The following is a 22,534-nucleotide window of genomic DNA, read 5'->3' as shown; positions in this document are numbered from 1 at the left end:
AACTCATTCTGTAAACCAGGCTGGCCTCGGACTCAGAAATCTGCCTGCCTCTGCCTCCCAAGTGCTGGGATTAAAGGCGTGCGCCACCACTGCCCGGCTAACTATGGACTTCAACAACAGTGAACATTAGGTTTCTTTTGAATAGTTCCAATTTTTATTTCGAGTGTATGTCCATGTTATTCTATGGTGAATACGCTATTACTAGGAATATTAACTAATAAGTAATAGAGCTAATAATAGATCTACATTGACTCTTTAATATTTGTCATGACCTATACCCAGAATATTCTCATTTAACCCCAGCCTTATAAAGAGGTGCAGGTGTTCATTTGAAGGATAAAGAAAATTGAGATTCAAAAGCATTCAACAGTGTGCTCAAGGTCATACAGCAAAGACCAGGCTGCATCAGTGACTGATGCCCGCAGGTAGCCTTCGATTCCTTTGTTCACAGCTGTCATTATACTTAGTGATCTATACAAAGCTATCTGTGTAGGATACTGACTGACTGACTGGTGACTAAGGGACTAAAGGGATTTTTTTGTTTGCAAAAAGTCCCCTGTCCACTGCTGTGAATAACTGAGCTGGGTTTGTCAATTAGGTCACAATGTTGGGTCTGTTGTGCTGTGGGCACAAACATTGCCTTTCAAAGTTATTCATTCAATCAAAGCTCCTAGTGGCCTTCTTGCTCTCTGCTTTAGAAGATGAAGACAGGAGTCCCTGTGAGCGAGCTGTTGTGTGTCCTTCTGTTCATGCCCAGTCCTCTCAAGGGAACATATACCGCAGAGAAAACTGATCGGCAGCAGGGCTGTTAGTGAAGGTGATTAGAACAATTACTATTGTTTGCTTGTGAGCACAGTGGTAATTAGGTATTAATATATTTTCTACCTGATCCAGCAGACCCAGCGGGAGTCCTGGTCCACTTCCCTGAACTACTTAGCTGTAATCAGATAGGAAGAAGGAGCCGTCCTTGGTCACCTGGGCCCCAGCGTTTGAAATCTCTCCCATGGTGATTGTATGTTTACCCCCCAAAACCAAAAGGACATTAAAAAAAAAAAAAAGGCCTCCTCATTCATTTTCCCTCTGACCTGTAGGAGGAAGGCAGGGTGCTCTTAAGGGGTTCCTCAGACCTGTCTCAGAAACCTCAAACATCCCCAGTGAGCTGCTCTGGGAATTGTGGGAGCTGGCATAGCAGAAATAATCTGCCCCGATTGGTTCTTACTCTATGCTCTGATGGAAACAACTCCTGGCCCAGTGGGAGGTGGGCCTGACCCAGGCACCGACTCTTACAGGTTGTCTTTGACTAATTCAGCTCCAGGAAGAAGGTTCAGGCTAGGGCTAAAGAGATCCATTTCTGGGAGCTGTATTGTGTAACACAGCAGTCAAGGTCCACATATGGTTACTAAAACTGAAATCAAATACAATTAAGTGAAAGAAAAAATCCAAATGTTCAGTTGTCCTACCTATATTTCAAGTACTTGGCAGTACACTGTGACTGTTGGCTAAGGCCCTGGATATTTTTATCACCACAAAAAGCTTTACTGAGGACAGGAAGTTCTAGGGAGTACTTAGATGGTTCTTGTCTGACACCTCCATGCTAGGTCCCAAACTCGAAGTTTTTCCCTGGTGTAAAAGCTGAGAACTGAGGTTCACGGTCACTGCTGGTCCATGGGCACCTGTATCGAGAGGGCCTGCTGCATTTCCAGGCCCTCTAGTTTTGCTGCCTGCTGTAGCTAGAATCCCGGATGGCAGTCAGAATGACACGGAGACTCTGAAGCTGGGTAGGACTTCAGAGTTCATATCTAACCCGTCTTTCAGGCTTCTCAGATGGAAGAGGCCAAGCATCTCTTTACATAGCCAGTTGGTAGCCATGGGCTCTGGAACTGAGCCCATTTGATGGTTGGCCCCTCTGGCTGGGGGAGGGTGTGTATGTGTTCCAGGCTTCCTGAGCATTTCAAGCTGTTTTAGTTACGCTACGGAGGAACACTGAGCACAGCTGCTCCTGGCTCTAGAAGACAGTGCAGGAAAACTTGGACATCCTTTTCCTTGTTCTACAAAGTGACTGTCAATCCTAGCTCACAGGCTCCCTTGGAAGATTCTGGATGCCAGGTTCTAGAAGTTCTGATGCATTAGCTCTGGGATTTACAAATTTTCCCAGGTGACTGCAAGATTGGCCACATTTTGATTTTGAGAAAGCCTTCAGTGTCTTTCATACTTCAGTGGGTCTTTTTTTGGGGATAGGATTTCACTACATAAACACACACACACACACACACACACACACACACACACACACACACACACACAGTGTCCAGGCTGGAGCTTGATACATGGCATGGGCTGACCTTGAAGTGACTACTCTTTAGACCTACTGAGTGCTGAGATCATACCTGCATTTTAAAAACTGTATAAAATATGAAGTTCATCATTTTCACACTTCAGTGGTGTTCAGCATAATCATAATGCTGTCCAATGACCATATATTGTAGGACATTTTCATTGTGTCTAAATCAGATTTGAGTGCTATGTGTTTGTTATATGTAGGGAACTGGGAATCAAACCCAGAGCATGTGAATGCATGTTGGGCAAGGACTCTGCAACTGAGCCACACCCCTAGACTAGTGTTTTTAAGAGTCATTAGAGCAGCAGCTCTTAACCTATGGGTGGTGATCCCTTGGGGGTGGGTGTTGAAAAATCTTTCTTGGGGGGTCTCCTATCAGGCAGATATCCTACATATCAGACATTTGCATCATGATTCATAACAGTAGCAAAATTAGTTATGAAGTAGCAATGAAATAATTTTATGGCTGGGGGTCACTACAACATGAAGAACTGCATTAAAGGCTTGCAACCTTAGGAAGGTTGAGAACCGAAGTGCCAGAGGGATTTAGAAGTACAGCTTCCTGGGCCCACCCATTCAGCAGGTCTGGGTGGGTCTGACATTTCAGTTTTAGCAAGTTCTCAGGTCAGGCGATGTTGCCTGTCTGAGATGTAGCTTTGAGGAATACTGGGCTTTCAATCCATGTTCCTCAGGTACTTAAGAAAAGTTTTAAGACTGAGCACTTACAATCATACCCACTGCTATAAGAGGAGGCTATAAGAGCCTAGGGTGTCATGGTGGTTGACACCATGACTTGGCCACTTGTGTTACCGTGGCTGAGGGTCTACTGCACTTCTCTCCAGACAAACCTGTGACTATTCTGTACCTTGTCAAGACTCTGTGACCTGAGATGTGGCTCTGCTTTCTACTCATCACATCATTGTCATAGGGACACAGGTAGGAAAGATACCCACCCTGCAGCTGACAGGAATGTAAATCAGTCCAGCTACTATGGAAATCTTGAGCAAAATTAAAAGGAGAGCTAACATGCGACTCAGCTATCCACTCCTGGGATTTACCCAAAGGACTCCAACTCATCCCAGAGACATCTGCACATCAGTCAGCTCACAACACAGGTCACAACAGCTAAGTTATGGAAACAACCCAAGTGAATAAGAAAATCTGGTTTCCAACCACAATGAAGACTGAAGTTAGGTCGTTTGCAGAAAGATGAAGAAAACTGGAGGTAATTATACTAAGTGAATTAATTCCGTTTCCAAAAGGCAACTATCATGTATTTTTTTCTCATTTGTGGCCTCTGGGATTTATATATACTAAACCATGCTTGCATATATCACATGGAAGTAGAAATATGATGGCGAACGGATGGGAAAAGGGAGAATACACAACATGTTATTGCATGGATATGAAAAAAGAACTTTTACAAAAATAAATATGCAGATATAGCAAGGTAAACAATTTAAGATAGTTTCAGGAAGTCCCGGAAACTTATCAGATTCACTAGGCCCTGCCCTGCCAGTATAATGGAGAAAGACTGCCGAGAGAGTCCCTCTCAGACAAGCCCAACTGCAAAGAAAACTCTCAGACCAGACAAGTGCCCGGAAGGAGCAGAAACCAGTAGAATCACCGGGATGCGGTTTAGACAAACCGAGGCACCTGGAAAGGACACTCTCCAACCTGCTGAGCTGCCTGCAGGCTGCGCAGTGCTCCAGGTGCCCAGCTCTGTGAGCTGTCACCCATGCAGGGGTGGGCTTTGGTGATACAAGCTGTCTGAGTAATTTCTGCTCCCATAAGTAATCCCTCACCCATATTTCTGTAAGTAGCCCCAATAAAACTCATTGGTTCACGGATGGAACTTTGGTGGCAACTTCATTTTGGTCCGTCACGGGTTCCTTATATAGGGTGAGTCCATGCGCAGGTTGTGTTTCCTCAGGAAAGTTTTGTCACACAACCTATGGCACTGTCAATGTACAGGAAAAAGGGTCCTTTGATTTCTACTTTGAATTAAATATGAGAACCCCCAAACTCAGTTTTTGAGACAATAATTGCCTGACACCTTATACTTGGGCATTGACTTGAAGAATTCAATCCTCTCTAATATCTACAATTAAAATGACTAAGACTCATGGCAACCCTAGTATAGCTTGATAAATATATTTGATATTTATGAAACTAAAGTAAATTAACTGTGTGACAGTTTCAACGGCAAGGCCAGTGTTTCCTGAATTTGAGTGACCCCACTCTGCCGGCAGAGTCAGATCTGTGGACGCCTCAGGGTCTCTGTGATGAGTCTGAAACTCAGGGTCTAGTCTGGTCTTCGGGACCTGCTCTACAGGAAGAGGCCGAACAAAATTTGCCCCTTCCCAGTTTTCTTTCTAGAGACTGTAACTGCTCCTGCTTGCACCTCCGACTTCAGAGGCAATACAACACTTCACAGCCCCTAAGCTTTCTAGGTAAGCCAAACAGAGACCTCAGAACTTGCAGGCTTCCCTTGCCACAGAACCCTAAATTAAGCAGCAGCTAACGCACAGAGGCAGGCCAACATCAGATGCATGAGTTACTTTGCCAATGGTGCAGGGAGCAGAGAGAAACACTCCAGCCCCCAGTGGCTGAGCGCCTCTGCATTGTCTAGGTGACAGGAGAAAGCAAGACAAACTTTGGCCTGCTGTTACAACTCTGCTCAGCGTCTTCTACATACCTGGCACAGGCACGCCATACACATTCACTTCTTGAACAAAATCTACCAGTCCTACGATGTCAGCGACTTCCGTGGTAGCTACGTTCTCTCCTTTCCACCTGGGAGAAAAGGCAGGGTTAGCTGAGGCCACACTTGCTTTCTGGCCAGTTTCTTTCAGATCTCAGTGAGGTCTTCCCATTCTAGCTCCTAAAACCCTCAACTCACTTGCAGCATTCTGTTGGAAGCAAAAGGTATAGACCTAGACAGTAAAATGTGGGATTTCAGCCTTGTCACCCAAAATGTGAAATCCAGACTGGCTAAGAAAGTCACTATCAGAAATAAATCTTAATTTCTTTTGGCTTTGTTTAAGCCTCTCACATTTCTTCTTTAACATCTAATTTAATTAGTGCGTGAACTTCTATTTAGCAGAATTTCATAGTTATATTTCAAGTTCAAATCTTTTAGTTAAAAAGAAAAAAATTACATTTCTACTACATGGAGATTGTAAGGTTAAGGCCTAGCCAGGTGCAATTTTTCATCAAATTAAAAATTAGAGGGTTTATGAAAATATTCTTTAGATCTCTCAAAAGTATGTGTGTTCTGCGTGCACACTCACACTCATGCATGCATGTGTGTATGTTTTATAATGTGCACATGGAGGCCAGAGGAAAACCTTGAGTGTTTGTCCTCAGGCACTGTCAACTCTTTAAACAAAACAAGATCTCTCACTAACATGGAACTCTACAAGTTGGTGAGGGTGACTGGCAGGGCGGCAGGCCCAGGGGCCTGTTTCTGCTTCTCCAGGGTTAGATTACAAACAGGTGCCATCAAACCCAACTTTTTAAATGTGGGATCTGGGGACTGAACATTGGTCTTTGTGCTTGTAAGGCAAAAACTGTATTGGCTACCTCCTTGGCTTCCTGAAGTAATCTCTTGATGAAGGTGGCATAAAATTCCCTGGGCCCGAGAGTTCTAGGGATGGATTAAGCCCTGAAGATCATCCAGAAATCCAGACTCTCAGGAAAAGGGTGAAAGAATGATTAACTTATAGCTCCCCCCCCCCAATATCTGTTGCTTTTGTCAATTTAAAAAAAGTTGAATACTTGGGGGCATGTTAAGTCTGGGGGCGTGGTTCTCATTTAACCTTGATCTTTCGACTGTAGCCTGCCAAGTTCCACGCTTTCTCCGTCCAATCACTCAAGGGTAGTGACCTGTGTCAGACACTGTAGTAGGTCCTTTCTGGGGCATTCCTATCTCAGGGAAGTCACACAGGAAGGAAGCCTCTGCCATGAGCTGGAGGACTAAGCGAGGAGATACGGTTGAAACTCAGGTCGCCATTTACTAAAATGACTTCCAATCTTCTGTCTGCTAACTTGGGGGTTTTGTGAGAAACCGTTTGGTTGGTGATGGAGGACAGAAGGGAGTGGGATAAAGGCTCTGAACCTCTCACCCCCTCAACCAGATCAACTTCACATTAATTTGCACATGTTTTAATCTAAAAGCAAAAAGCTGTCTGATTAGAAATATGCAGGAGACAGAAGGGCAGGTGTGTGTGTGTGTGCGTGTGTGTGTGTGTGGGGGGGGTGGGCTGGAGAGATGACTCAGTGGTTAAGAGCACTGACAGCTCTTTCAGAGATCCTGAGTTCAATTCCCAGCAACCACATGGTGGCTCACAACCAACTGTAATGGGGTCCTATGCCCTCTTCTGATGTGTCTGAAGACAGCGACAGTGTACTCACATACATAAAATAAATAAATAAATCTTAAAAAAAAAAAGAGCATTTGGGTGAACTTCAGGTTCCAGAAACAAGGAAGAGATGCCCTGCCCTTTATTTTGATTTCCGCTGTAGAGAGAGACTTTGTATTCACTTCTTAGGAATAAGAAGTCACATAAGAGACAAGAAAAACGGAAGCATCTTGGGAAAATGGCATCTGATTCTGACTTAGGAGTAGAGCAAAGTGTGCATGTCATGTATTTGTTTTGAGTTCAATAATTCAGAGGAACCAACCGGAATGTATCTCCAACTCTGTCGTGAAAATAGACGAAGTTTTCACGATCGATCATTAGGAGGTCTCCGCTGTTGAAGTAGATGTCTCCTTTTTTAAAAACATCTCTGAGTTTTTTCTTCTCTGTCTGGGTCTTTCCTCCAGCATAGCCAATAAATGGTGTGAGCTGTGTGATTTTGCAAACCAAGAGTCCAACCTCACCTGAGACAAAGGAGAGCAAATTGTTATTTATTTATTTTTTTTGTGAAGAGATAAGCACTTTATCTTAAAATTGAGGTCTCATTGAGGGCCCACTGGCAATAATAAGCTGGCTGTAGGCAGTGTTGCTTCTTATATCTTTATTTATGTATACCATGCTGTGGTTGAAATGTGAAGTGCCTCCCACAGGTTTGCATGTTTGAACTTGACCCCCCCCCCCCGGCTGCTGAAGCTCATTTGGAAGGCTGTGTGCCCGTTCTGAATTAGAGCCTCACTGTAGGGTTCCACTTCCCGTGTGCGCTCTGATTTCTCACTGCTATATGACTTCCTTACAGTCCTGCCAGTTCGCCTTCACCAGCATGAAGGACTGTGTCTATTCAACTGTAAGCCAGGACAAGCCCTCCCTCCCCTATGATGCTTCCTTTCCTGTGTTTGACCACAGCAGTAAGAAAATGAACAGATACACACCATGTCTGTGTGCTCGGATATCACAGGCACACATATCAAACCTTATTCTGCACGGTCACCCAGTTGTAATTATCTTATTGCTAATCTTTTACTCAATAATGACTTCTACACATGACCACATAACTAGACAAACTTATAGTGGGTAAAAGCATAAACATAAGGTCCATCTAAAGCTTTGTAGCTGTAGCTGCCTAGACCTTTCCACAAAGTGCTTTACAAGCAAGGTGTTCAACTAATTTAAAGGTGTAATTATATATTAAGGTAAGCCTTCTGCAATTTATACAGTTTTTGAGGATACTTGAATGAACATCTTTTCCCTATTATTTTTAATAAAATTTACCATCTGGTAATACCATGTTATTCCTTAAATGTTGCTTAGTCAGGATAATTTTGTGCACAGTTAATTTCACAGAGTGCATAGTACCTTTGGGGACTTTGATGCAATATCCATTTGCATCACGGACCGGCTCGTCCTTCTCCACGTCATACTTGATCAGCTCATACCTTGCAACTTTCTACCAAAATTAAAAATATCAATTGAGCATATCAACTGAGTTTTGAGGTTTTTATATGTTTGCTTTATCACAAAAAGTGCAGAAAGGACACATATCACACATATCTTCAGTGCAGAGCATGCGTGGGATTCTGTGTCTGTAATTACCACCCAGGTCCAGATATAAAACATTTTCAATTTATTGAGCAAGTGACCTGCTCCCCTCCAGCGTGGTTAGCCACCATTTTGACTTTTATTACCACCAATTAGTTAAAACCTAATAAGGAAGTGTGTGCCTGTGTGTCTTCTTTAGTGACGATGCCTGTGGACATCAGCACCTGTGGCTGGTGCTAGAGACAGAGCCCAGATCTCACATGAGCCACACAAACACCCCACCTCCGGGCTTTAGCTCCAGCCCCACTGGCCCAGTTTTTATTGACATTCAATTTTCCCAGGTATAAATATACTATACTTATTCTGTTCATGGATATTTTCAATGAGTAATTGGATTGTTTCTAATCCTGGTCTATTATAAATAAAACTATTAGGAGCATTCTCTTTCGGTGGACAGATTAAAAAAAGATTTATAGTCTTGCTTAGTCATATATTAATATTTTACCATCAGATGGCTGATACCCCCATCCCTAGGGACACACTATTCAGTATATTAAGTCACAGTATTTAGCATATGGACTACTGTTTTCATCACTTTATTGGTCAGTCTCTGGGGGACAAAGGTCATCTCAGAGCTCTCCTGTGGCTGTTTCCTAGTCAGAGACAAGGTAACCCTGACTGCATAGGCCAACAGAGGGCCATTATCTACGGCTATCCTTGGAATGATTGACTACCAAGAGAGCAGACCCTTCAGGGTCTCCAGGTCATGAGACAACTGAGAGAGGAAAGAGAAATAAGGCACATCTTTCTGGTCAACCTGTGAGGAGAACACGCATGTTGACCTGAACATCTCAATTCTCTTGAAGGTCTGGGCTGCTGCTCTTAACCCTACACAGTTACCCTACACAGTTTTTAAAAAACATCAGGGCCTTATCTCAGAAAAACCAAACCGAAAGGCAGGAGGCTGGGAACCTAAACATATATATATATATATATATATATATATATATATATATATATATGAATGGAGGTAGGCTACACACAGATTCCAAATGCTACAATTAACAAGCTGCTGACTGCGAGATGAACTCAAGCAGGCCATCGTGGTATAGAGTGGGTAAGTTTCTCTTGCTGGTCCTGATGGGGCCTGATGGTGTATTGTGATACAGCTGTAAAGGAATGGACTCTGCAAGCTGGCTACACATTTGCTCATCTTTCGGGGCACTTAACTCTTTGTAGGCTGTTTGCTCTCCCGACAGCGCCGATTTTCCTAGGATAGTTCACAAATCCAATGTTGCCTTCAGTGGATGCGTAGAACTCATACACGTGAATGTCCCCAAATCTCTTGATGAACTCTCTCCACACATCCCCTCGTAAGCCATTTCCCAATGCTTTTTTCACTTTGTGGTCCCGGTCATTTGGTTTCTGTGGTAACAGAGAGGGGAGGTAGGCAATGTTAACCTTTGTATTTATGTGTTCATTGTATTCTTTACTTTTGTATGTTTACTTTATGGCGATAGTTGGCCTTATTTTATTTCATATTTGTGTCAGTTACAAATTCATCTTAGTGTGTGCCTTGTTTATTATTCACAGACCTAATCCCCGCCTTCCGCAACACGACCACCATAGACTAACAGTTGGAATGCTGGCTTAATAGTAAGACTTGTGTTTTCCACTTTGATTTGAGGCAAGATAAAACGAGCAGGTAACCAGATAATGCCAACGTTTAATTCACATCCTGTGTAAAATGCTAATAGTTTTCTGACAGGGCTGGTGAGTGCCCGTGCATGCAGGAGGCATGTGCTCATGGGAAACTGTCAGAAATGGACACATTCTTCCACCAGTACGACTCTAGGTATTTCTCTTGGTAAAGCCAAAGTTTTTTATGTGGCAGCAAAGAAAACCGGGAGCCCAACTGAGAGTGATGAGGGTATTTCCCATAAACCACTGAAGAGCAGCAGTGTTAGAGTCTAGAGAGGAGTCTGGACCACATCTACCAGGTGTGCCTGGGGTCACCAGACCTGTTGCGGTTCAGCCAATGCAGTGAACCATCTTGAAAGGATAAGAAGGGGAAGGGAAGGAGTTAGCTGGCCTGAGAGAAAGAGGCTTTGCCCGACATGAAAACCAGGAAGGAAAAGCTGTTCTGTTCTGTGTGTACAAACCCAAAGGGGACCTGGTGACATCAGAGGTGATCAGGGACCACACCGCTTCCTTCGTTTACCTGTGCCCACTTGTTTAGGTATCTACAGAGGTGACCCAACCAATGAGAGTTTTAAGGCAACTTATCCTCTCTAGGAGGCCACAGCTTGGTGGAACAGACAAGTAAAAGTAAAACTTATTATTTGAAACCTGTGCCTTTTATCCGTGCAGGAAACGGCCTGGGACAGTGTAGATGTGCCAGATAACAGAAACTCTCCTCTCTCATCAGATGGTCATTTATTTGTTTAAAACAGCATGGCTCTGCTGCTGCTTCCTCCTCCTCCCTCCCCTTCCCGCCTTCTTCTTCTTTTTTTTTGGATACAGAGTCTCACTCTGCCAGTCCAGACTGGCTTTCAATTTGTAGCAATCTATCTGTCTCAGCTTTCTCTAAACTGTAAGCTACCTTGCCCAGGTCTCTCAATCTTTCATTCCTTCCAGAGAAGGGACTTTGGAATATAGTATATATGCTACACACACACACACACACACACACACACACACACACACACACACACAAAATGAGAGAGAGAGAGAGAGAGAGAGAGAGAGAGAGAGAGAGAGAGAGAGAGAGACAGAACTCCTCTAAGGGGGAAGGCCTGTGACAACTAGAAGGCAACTTTGAACTGGTTCCATGGAGGACCCAGAAGCAGCAAGTATAGATCTGATCTTTAAGTAGCTTGATTGGTCAAAGGACTTAGGTGGCAGAGCTCACTGCGACTTTCTGGCTAGAGAGGCGGGCAGAGATTGTCCCTGAAGAAAATGGGTCCCTTGAGCGGTCTTTCTGTGGAGAATGTATAGAGAATGGGCAGAGTCTCAAGTCAAAGGGGTTTGAGGGGTTTTGCACCTGTGCAGATCCTGGGTGTTCTGGCTGCTTAGACATATAATCTCTTCACTGGCTCTGCAGGTCTGCAGGGCCCTGTGTTTTCTTTCACAGAGTACCTGTCAGGCAGTAGACGGTGTGTGGGTTCGCTAGGGCAGTTCTGGCTTCTGTTGGCTGCTGTCCTGGAATGCTGATTACCAATCACTCCCTGATATTACCTCTAATTGTAGGGTTCCACTGCCCATAAAAATGTTATTCTCCTTAGAAAGGACTGCCAAGTTTTCAGCCAGCTCCCTTCCTGCTCTCTTCCATGGGAACTCTGAGACTAAAACATTCCAGTATTTGAAAAAAATACTTATTTCCACTTAACGATAACCACCTGACCTTGGTGCTCACCCAGGCCTGTGTGACCCTGCACAGGAGCCATTCCACCAAGACCTTACTAGTTCCATGTGCAGCACATGTTCCGTTCTCCTCCCACACACGTAGTTCACTTCTTTGTCTGAGAGCCTGTCTCTCTTTCGTTAGACTTGTCTTCCTTGGAGACCAAACATTTCTCTAAATCCTCTGGGCCTGTGTTTTGCACACAGCATAACCTCTGTGTTTTAGTCAGTAAGCCCCCACCAGGGAATGAATGCTCAGCAGCCCATGGTTGGGGCATCCACACAGGGCAGAGTTAAGGGTGCAGATGCCTGGGTGTATGGGCAGCTGGCCAGCCTCACAGGTGCAGCGAGACACCTGTGGGTGGCAGGTAGCTGGGTTTACAATCACAATGCCACAATGCCCTGGGCTCAGTTTTCACAGTACAGCCCAGGGATCTTATTACCTTAGCAGAACGGATTAAGGTTCAAAGGCTGGAAATGTTCCTGATGCAAATGAGATCTGGGAACTTCTAAGAGGCCCAGTTTTTACTTTTGTCTTTTGCTTGCCAGTAGCCAGTAGCTGAGAGTGGCGTGTGACTCACCCACACTCTTCTCTCGGGGACATGGTACATCTTTATCATCCATACCAGTTCCCTGAGGAATGGCCTTGTGGGTCATTTTCTCTATCATTTATCTACTTTGTCTTCTACAAAGGAGCTGAGATGAGACACACAACACACCTGGGGTTTAGGTTCCCACTGGGATTTAGTGACTAGTCAAAGGTAAGGTCAGGGTGTCCTGGGAAGAATGCAGAGAACTAGATAATTAAAGTTAAGTAAAATATTTTCACCAAGGGCTTGTCTATATGTCAGCTTTTGGTCTGTATTGCCTTATTGAAGTTTCTAAAACATACTAGACAAGACAGATCATAAAGTATTTATCACAGATTTCAAATGAAGAAACAGAGCCTTGGAAAGCTTACAGTGAAGAGCCCAGGATCACAAAGATAGCAAAAGAGTTGTTCCAAAAATCAAATACACACAATTTGGCTTCGGACATCACTCTATTCAGAGGCACATGGATGAGAAGTTCAAGGTTATCCTTGAACTTGCTGGTTTGAGGTCAGATACATGAGGCCCTGTCTAAAGAAATGAAAGAAAGAAGAAAGGAAGGAAAGAAGGAAGAGAAAGAAGAATAAAATGAAAGTGAGAGAGAAAAAGAATATACAGTATAAAAGCCAGCACTGAAATGAATACATTGAATGAAGAATACTGTATTCATTCCATTTCGGTGCCCCAGCCCTTTGCCCTTAACTGAGAGCTCTGAGAAAGACACTCTAACTCTTAGAGTTTTTCTTATATCCACCTTTCTAACTTAAATGTTTACGTTTTTATCTCTTGATTCATTAAACTTTACTCCCAAGTAGCTTAGATTTCAGGACTGTGCAACAAGGCCCAGTTTGAAAATATTTTTATTGTAAAACAGATTGATTAATACAGCTGGGTATAGAATTCTAGATGGGCAATAACTTGCTTAGAATTCTGAAGGCATCACACCATTGTCTCCTTGTTTTCAGGGCTGCTGTCAGAATTTAAATGTTCTTAGACAGTGAGTCCTCCCTCTCCCTGTACCCCCCGACCCCGAGTTTTATCCTGTTAGCTGACTCTTGGGTTTTGCCTTCCTTGGACCTACCATGTTAGCTCCCTCCACCTTTCAGATTTCTATTCTATGTAGTTCAAGGTTGCAATATCTTTTAGCTTTAAAATTATATTTGGTTTATTTGATAAGCGTGAGTGCTCTGCCTGCATGTATGAATATGTACCACATGCATTCCTGGTGCCAGAGGCGGATAGAAAGGGGTGTCCGAACTCCTGGAACTGGAGTTTTATGGATGGTTGTGAGCCATCCTGTGGATGCTGGGTATCAAACTCTGGTCCAAATAGTCTTGATTACTGAATCGCTTGCTGGTTTAGCCTCTCTTAGTTCTTTAGATAGTGCAGTTTGTGTACTTTCCTCCCTTGGCATTCACATTTCTGTGCAACTTCTAAGAGGTAAAAGGTCTTCATTATCTCCAAACATTCCTAAGTCCATGTTCTTAACACTTACTGTGCTGTACACAAGGGAGGCCACACCTGCCTGCTTCAGCCAAGAGGCCCTTCCCCTCCCCTCAAACCCTCCTACCTCACCCTTCCACAAGAGGATGTCCAAGAGGCATACTGGGCTACACATGCTGCTCACTTCCTGCAGAGCTGTTTGCAGTCTGACGGATTCTTCAACACGCCTTTCATGTTCTTCCAGATAACCTGAAGCCACCTTTCTCTGCCTGGCTGGAGAACGCCCATGTACCTGTCACAGCTCATCGTCTCTGGCCAACCTTCCTGATTCTCCCCTCTTTTCCTCTTTTGCCTCTGTTTACTCCGTCCCCTGTTCTGGCACACACCACTCTGTCCAGTTTCTACCAGGATTCAGGTGCTTCAGACGGGGAGAGACCGGAGAGGCCACCACATGCTAAGGGCATGGCAAACATCAACAGGGAGGAAAGCGGAGACTCTGCAGCTCCCCACTGCTCTGTCTCTCTCAGCTTCTTCCAAGCATCTTGAGGTTTCCTTGTGGCTCCCAGAATGCTTCTGGATTCCTCCTTGCCTCTCTCTTTGTTCTCCTTGGTGACGCCCCCACCCCTACACCCCAGCAGATACACAGAATCTCACTGAGAACCATTTACCTTCTCTTAGTGTCAGACTAGAGGACTGAAACTCAGCCTTAGCAACAACTTGCACTAATATATACCCTTTTCTTAAAGGAGGGGCCAAAGAGATGTCTCTGCCTTAAGGAACACTGGCCACTCTTACAGAGGAACCAGGTTTGGCCCTCAGCACCCACATGTTGGCTCACAACCATATATAACTCTAGCTATTGGAGATCCAGTTTTCCCTTCTGATCTCTGCTGGCATCAGACACACATGTGATGCACAGTCATACATGAGGTAAAACACACATACACATTAAATACATCTCAAAAGGAAAAAAAAATTAAATATTTTTAAAGGATGCTTTTAGGCAACTACATCAACAACATAGGAGTAGTTCAATTTCCTACCGAAGACGTGAGGCTGAGCTATCTTTTCATTGTAAATGAATGCTCTGCAGGGCAAGGTCCAGATTTTACAAGGGAAGATGGGCAGAACAAACACAGAGGATTCAGATATACAAGCGTAAATCACCCCAGTCAATAGTTTTGCTTTGGTAATGGCATTTGTTAGACATTTACTAGTGACAGACTCTTCACTCTGTGCTTTGTGGCCATAATCTTATTTTGTATTCAGACTCTATATAAGGAAAACCAGTATTACGTAAGGGAAAGGTCCTGCTTTAGCCCATAGATAATTGTGACCTTTATGCATCTGTTGAATTAAAAAAAAATTACCACCAGGATGCTAAGCCTGAACATTTTTTTGGGGGGGAAAAAAAAGCTTCCCTCAAGTCAAGTAAACATTTATTCATTTTTCTCCCAGAGCAAGAACTTAGAGGTTCGGCCAACAGAGTATGTTGGCCCTGGGATACTGTTTCTAATCTCCATACTGGGGACCAGAGAAGAAAGCCTTTTCACGGAATCTCACCAGTGGAAAGGGATGACAGACAACAACCCTTCAGGTACGAAGGTGTGATAGGAGCCATGAGATGCAGCAACAAGACGGAGCATCAGGATGGGCAATTTTGATGGGCAGGCTTGGTTATTGTTAGGAGGGGCTCCCAGTGAGCCGAGCAGGCATCTGGGCAGAGGTGGACTGAGTGAGGAGAGGAAGCTTGGTGGGGGAGGGAGAGGGGAAGGCCCCTTTTCATCTCTTTTATCTTTCTTTGCCACAGTGACTCAAATGGGTATGTAAGTTGAGAGTAGCAGATGCTTACCAATGGTGATTGATCAATTCCATGGTCCTTTGAGTTTGATTTTTGTTGGCTTAAAGGAACTACAGTTTGGTGGATGTACTATACTGTTTAGTCAAGTGGTTCCTGACAAGGATACAATTTGTGTGTTTGGGGGCATTTGGCAATATCTGCACACTGCAATTATCATGGGCTACCACGAGGGGAGGCAACTACTGGTATCTTGCGAATGAAGGTCAGAGATGCCACTAACCATTTTGCAAGGGACAGAATAAGGCCGCAAAGCCAGAACTTAGCAGGTTCCAAACAGCAGCAGCAGCAGCAGCAGCAGCAGCAGCAGCAGCAGCAGCAGCAGCAGCAGCGTTAAGAAAACCTGGTTGGGTCCTAAGGCAGCTACCAGGGGCTATGCAGGGGGAGTTCTTGTGAATACCTGAGACCCTGTCAAGGTATCCTGTCAGGGGGTAGACATAAGACCCTTTGAGTTACCTTGAACAGATTTGATTTGCTTGTTTCAAAGCTGGGGGTAGATTTACTCATTAAATAGCATCAAGCCAAAGTTTTCTAAATGGCTTTGGTGGGAGGGAGGGTAAGGGATGTTGGGGAGACAAGACTATTAAAAAGTCACATAGTCCAGAGAAGGTGGGAGGCTAGAAACACACATGCAGCATGAGAGGCAGACATAGAGTCAGGAGAGGGGTGCCTGACTCAAATGGGGGCTGGCTGTGGTTTTTCACAAGCAGGAAGGAAATAGGACCTGGGATGGGAGAGGTGCAAAACCATGTAACAAGACAGAGAATAAAAACTGCAATAAAATTAACAGTCACTGTTCTCTGTCAAGGTCCGTCTCTACGGTAAGTGTGTCATCAGGCATGTTACTATGACAACAACCATCATCTAAACAGAGAACTGAGATGGATGGACCAGCAGAGGCCTGGCGAGATCCCAGGAGTCTTGAATATCTTACTGATTTTGAAAAGACACTGAAGCATGGGGCGTGTTACCTGAGGTGTGTTGCACAGGTACCGAAGCAGTTCACCGATGTACTGAATGACAGTGGCGTTGTATTTCCTGCAGTCGTCCCAAAACTGGCTGGCTGAGAATTTGCTCCGCAAAGCTAAAGTAGCCCCTATAGAAAAGGCATAGAAAACACGTCTCCAATTAGGAAATTAAAAATGAGCTAAATCAAACTCATGCTGAACACCTAATATATTTAATGCAAAGCATAAAGAAGACTTATTGTCACCCATGTGAGCTTCCAATGTATGGAAGAGGAGAAGATGCATGGAGAATCACTCTAATGTCTTCTGGTGCTCAAGTGAGATTTATGAGATGGAGAAGAGGGGGGGGGATCCTGGGGAGGAGGAGGGGGATGGGGGAAGAGAAGGATGGAGGAGAAATGGGGAGGGGAGGGGGAAGGGAGGAGTAGAAGAAAGAGTGAACTGTCACCAGAGCCATGACTACATGACCGTGTGGGGCAAAGCATGCGGTTATGTGATTAAGTCGAAGGCCAGGAGGTGGTCAGATTTTCCCAGTCTATCATCTCCTTACCCAGTTGTAAGGGTCGTTAAAGAGGGGGAAAAGTAAAAGGGGTAGTTGGAGGGCATGCTCTGAAGGTGAAAGGAGGGACCATGAGCCAAGGGATTCAGGTAACCTCTAAAAGTGGAGAAGACCAAGACATGGGTCTTCAGCATCCAGAGGGAATGCAGCCCGGCTGGAGACAGCTGTCTTTAGGGCTTCTGACCTCCAGAACCGTGAGAACACAGATCTGCATGGCTGGGAGCCTTTGAGCTTCTGGCAATTTGTTACAGTAGTAACAGGAATCCCACACTCACTTTCCATGTTATTTGCTCATTTTTACTCCTAAATATACCAACAACTAGGGTTGAGAAGAGACTTTCAAAATGACTTTTCTCCTCTGGCCCGTGTCTGTGGTGCTGAAGGTCCTGTCTGCCTGCCTCAAACCACTCTGTTCTTGAAGACCCAGTAGAATGTCTCCTGCTCAGCAGCTTTGTGCCTGAGGGGCGGGGCTACTGCCAGGCAAAGGACTTCAGGGTTGATGCGAGTAGACTAAGGAGGGAAACAGATGCTTGGACCAAGAATTTTAGTTCAAGCTGCTATAAAAAAAACCCCATCATAGTCAGGCTAACTTAAACTAAAGATAATTTCTCCTAGTTTTGGAGGTTCAGAAGCAAGGCATCAGCAAATCCAGTGTTTAGCAAGGACACTGTTTTTGGTCTGGGAACAGCTGTCATCTCTCCACACCCTCCTAAGGGGAACTGCAGAGCTAGTGAGGAGACTCTCTACCTGCTTAACAGGGAACTAAACACACACACGTTATTATGTGTGCTATATATTTTATTTAAAATAAACCTGTCTATTTCCATGGCTTATTTAAAATGAAGCGTCACTTGGGAGGAAAGTCAAGTCAATTTACTTCAGTGAAAGGATAAGGAATAGTTTTCTCAAATGGGGAGAGGGGGCTAAACCTCCACGAGGAAAGGCAATGTAAGTTCTCCTGAAGGGACGGACAGACGATACCAACTCCTATTTGGAAGGTGATGTTTGAAAAGGAAAGAGGAGCTGACAGCAGGGCAGCTACGACGAACACCAGGAAGCTGCGGAAGTAAGGACGAATAAAGAAAGGAGAGTGTCCAGGAAAGCTTCAGTCAGATGCCAACCACAGGCAAGCTTCTGACCTGGGGACAGGCAAGCTTCTGATGTGGGAGAGCCACTTAGAGAATCTAAGAACCTCGTGTTTCAACCTGGGTAAAGGCATGCATCCTTTCACAGGAATGTCTTCCTAGATATATTGAACAATTAGGGTACAGGGAGATAGAAATTACTTTAGCTGCTTGTTCATGACATGTGACCCCCAAGGCCTTGGAGTCCATGCAGAAGTAAATACTGTCTCCAGTAGACGGGGAAGTAGCTTGCGTTGTCTTTCCCTTTGAGCAGATGTGTGTGTGTGTGTGTGTGTGTGTGTGTGTGTGTGAACTGCTGATACCTGTAGAGAAGTTGACCTTACCAACCACGATGCATCCATGAAGGCCAATCATGAGCGCTGCACTGTGGTATAGGGGCATTGTGGTGTAGATGACATCATGGGCATTCATTCCACTCGAAATAGCAAGGCCTGTCCCATACCATAGGCGATGATGATTAATGGTTGCAGCTTTTGGAAGACCTTTGCAAAGACACAAGAGAAAGCATCGGTGAGTCAGGTTGGCCATTTATAGCATGAGAGGGGGATCTGGTGTACAAAATTCTCTCACACCATGCAGGGAGAATCCCATGAAAGTGTGTGTGCGGGATGAGCAGTCGGACATGGGTGTGTATGTCTTTTAATGACCTGTCCTAAGAACATGTGAAGCTGTATTTGATTCTCAAGGCATAGTCCGCTGAGTTCCGAGACAGGTGGGTCACAAAGTACTGGTCTGAAGAGACTGGATTCTTACTCACTCTGGGTTCACGAGGCATTTTCATAAATTTCAATTGAAGAGATAAAACAAATGACATTGTCTAATCTACAGACAAGAAAGCTAATTTTCGGAGACTCAGTAGTGCAGAGAACTAATCCATTTTATTTGCAATGATATGTATTTGCCAATTCCATTCAAAACACAAGTATGGCACCCTTTTTTTTGGGGGGGGGGAGAGATCTGCTCACATTTATAGACCTCCCTCACATATGCAGCCATTTATTGCTTCTGCTCACTGCCTCATTTCTGTTTTATGAGACTATTATGATTTGTTTATATAGTTTTGCTAATTCAGGTGATGCCATTGTGAATTACCTTGTTCACAGGGCAATTCACACCACAAACGTTGCCACAGGACAACAAGACAGTACATTAGCAGTTATGAGGGGGATCCCCACTCACCCCCGGTCTGTAAACCATGGGAGTGCTTCCTCGTAGTCCTGCCAATAAAAGCACTAACACTGGGATTTCTGCCAATCTGAGAAGTGCAAGCGGTGTCTACTGTAGCTTTAGTGTGACAAACTAAGCACGCTTGTATTTTCTTAATAATTCGCACAATTAAAAAGGCGTTCTTTTAAAAGTGTAATTTCAATACTTCTCATGGACAATTACCTACTTAAGGGGCTGAGCTTGAGCTTAAGGCCCAAGTGGGCAGCTCTACTTCGTGAGGAGGAAGGCAGGTCTCGGAGACACTTAGCCATGCACTGCCCCATGCGACAGTTTGTTCTGTGGTCAGCAAGTGACCTATCACAGTAAACACAATTCCAAGGTCATCACCTCTATCAGTGCTACAGGGCATTGGACCAATGGTGACTTCCCACTCTATGCTAACATAAGGAAAGAGAAGAAACTATCAATAGAGCAATCGTATCCACCACAGAAAAGAGAAGTAAAAATTCTGAGTTGCACTTTAAAAAGGATTTATCTGTGCTTCCAGTACTTTCAGAGCTTTCCTAATTTAAGATTTTACACTGATCAATCAAGAAGAATATTTTGTAACGATTACATCACTGTGTGCTTATTTTCTTTGAGGGACAGGGAAAACATTTTGCTCTCTAAGTGCTCAAACGGACTGACTCATTTAATTACCTTATATAAGAGTAATATGAAAATATTTCATACACAGGTAAAGCAAACAATAAAATCAACACCAGCAACTCTGTTTTCCTGCTAATATCAAGGCTGAATTATGGGATTAATTTTTGGAGTGTTAGGAAACACTCCTGAACACAAGTTTTCCCCTTCCTTGCCAAAACATTCACCGTGGAGAAGTTCCACACTTTTCTGGTGTTAGGATAGGCTTTCTCAAATGAGCCAAAAGCTCATTTTATCTCAGTTATAATAAAAGTTTACAGTCTCATCTGAACATCTTATTATTCTTATGAAATGAAGGCAGACAGCCAATGGATTAAGGCAGTGTCTGCATGCACTGGACATCCACCTTTGTGTTGACATGTTGATTTTGAATTTTTGATAAATAAAAAAATTACACACAGCATGTTCCTGGCATAGACTTTACATGCCAAACTTCTTCTTCTTATCTATTTAAGATGGAGATGCCCACATTCATGTAAAGCTGTGGCTTAGCCACTGCAATCTAACCGATGGCTACTGAGGACCTGCTGGAACAAAGGACAGAGGTTCTGTGGGCTGGGATTGAGCTACATTAGCTCAACAGAACCTTCAGTCTTAGCATGGAGAATGCATGCATGACTCATAATTTAATTTCCTCAGCATAATAGCAAGGCTCATTGCTATCAGCATGTGGGCCTGGCCTACTGCCCTCTTTCCCACATATCCTATAGGCTTCAGCTTGTTACATTTTGGTAACAGTTTCCCTGGCTTATGATAGGCAGACTCTGAATATTTATTACACAAATTAGGAAGGGGGTGTTACCCCCTTAATTGTACAAATTTGGAGTTAGCCCAGGTGAGTGTTGACATTTTACTTCTTGTCCTGGGAAGTCTTTCTATATGTCTCTGAGGCTATGAAAGGGGCAGGTTCAAGGGCAGGAGAGAGAGAGCTGAATGAGTCATGTCTTTGAGCCACTTGAAGAATCTGGGCTACTGTGACACGGACATTGCTTGTTTCAAGTAGCAGACACTGCAATGTTTTCCAGTAGTTCACAACACGCTAGTGTGCACCTGATGACATACAGTGTCTTAGGCCCTGTGCCAGGCTCACCCCACATCAATATTGCATGGGAAAAATCAGCCTAAACATTCTTATAACATCCCACAGTTGTCCTCTGGTATGTCCCCTTTATATTGATCAGATATTATAGATGGACTCTGAATATAAAAGGAACAAAATACAATAAGCATTAAATTTTTCTAATAGCCTGTTCAGGGCCTTATCTCAACTGTTTTTTTCCAGTTATTAGTTAACTGTTAATGTGTTTTAGAGCAACTGACTGGATGTGTGTGGAGTTGGGGAAAGGTCAGTGGGATCACATGTGATGAAATAAGATCACATGTGACGAAGATTTCACCGGTGAGATCTGAATTCCCCAAAGCATTAGTTATCTAAGTTTTTCCAAGAGCAACAACATTTACAAGGTCAGGCCAGTGGTTAGATCCTTCAGGGCGGGCCCCATCCTTGGAAATCCTCTCTTATTTACCTGTGGTACCGGAAGTATAAATGTATACTGCCGGCGTGGTAAAAGTGACTTCAGACCTCCACGACTCTGGGGTGGGTTCGGCTGACACCCCGTCGACTTTGTCCAGGATGGTGTCCACACCATTTGTGTTAGAAGTTCTGCTTACGTAAAAGACGGACACGCCATCCTTTTTCAGGGTTGGAAGAACCTCCTCCACGGCTTCTTGTAGATCTTAAGTCAGTGAGAAAAATCCGAGCAAGCTGCGTTAGCTGATTAGGCAGGCACAGAGTCCCAGAAATGTCATGGTGCTTTGCACCCACCTATAGTTTTCTAAAAATTAGTCGATACAAGTGATTCTTACAAAATTTTTGACAGTGTCCCACTATGTAGACTTGGCTATCCTGGAACTCAATAGGTAGACCAGGCTGGCCTCGAACTCTCAGAGATCCACCTGTTTCTGCCTCCCCTGTGGTGGGATTAAAGACTTGTGCCACCATGCCTCCCTAGTTCTCCATTTTTGTATGGAACTTGATATGTTTGAAATCACACACACAGACACACCAACACATTCACAGACACACAAACACATCCACAGATACACAAACACACACAGAGACACACAAACACACCTACAGACACACAAACACATCCACAGACACACAAACACCCCCCACACACACTCATACTCCCCCCCCCATGATTCCAGTATCTGAAAGAATTAAAGTTGAGTCCTGATGGTTTCTTGAGCTCAGCTGATGGTTCATAGAAGATATCACAGAAATGTGCATTAGGCAAATCCAAACAGTTTCAGTGCATATCACTGAAGCACCAAGAGGCGTTCCAGAACTCCAGAAACTCAAAAAACCCCATTAAAAATGGGGTACAGAGCTAAATAAA

General features: G+C 44.1%; 1 protein-coding gene across 1 annotated transcript in view; it reads right to left on the bottom strand.

Annotated features, from left to right (window-relative positions):
- Window positions 1-22,534, bottom strand: part of Slc27a2 (solute carrier family 27 member 2) — a 34,121-nt gene that overhangs the window by 2,199 nt on the left and 9,388 nt on the right. The window contains exons 2-8 of the mRNA XM_021193955.2: window positions 21,659-21,868; window positions 18,584-18,742; window positions 16,560-16,684; window positions 9,526-9,720; window positions 8,113-8,203; window positions 7,025-7,223; window positions 5,037-5,134 (exon numbers count right to left, since the gene is read on the bottom strand). Coding sequence (XP_021049614.1) covers window positions 5,037-5,134; window positions 7,025-7,223; window positions 8,113-8,203; window positions 9,526-9,720; window positions 16,560-16,684; window positions 18,584-18,742; window positions 21,659-21,868 — 1,077 coding nt within the window. The remainder of the gene's footprint in view (window positions 1-5,036; window positions 5,135-7,024; window positions 7,224-8,112; window positions 8,204-9,525; window positions 9,721-16,559; window positions 16,685-18,583; window positions 18,743-21,658; window positions 21,869-22,534) is intronic.

This window comes from Mus pahari, chromosome 3 (genome assembly GCF_900095145.1).
Source record: "Mus pahari chromosome 3, PAHARI_EIJ_v1.1, whole genome shotgun sequence".
Taxonomy (NCBI): domain Eukaryota; kingdom Metazoa; phylum Chordata; class Mammalia; order Rodentia; family Muridae; genus Mus; species Mus pahari.
The sequence above is the reverse complement of the archived record's forward strand: the minus strand, read 5'-3'. Positions and strand labels throughout refer to the sequence as shown.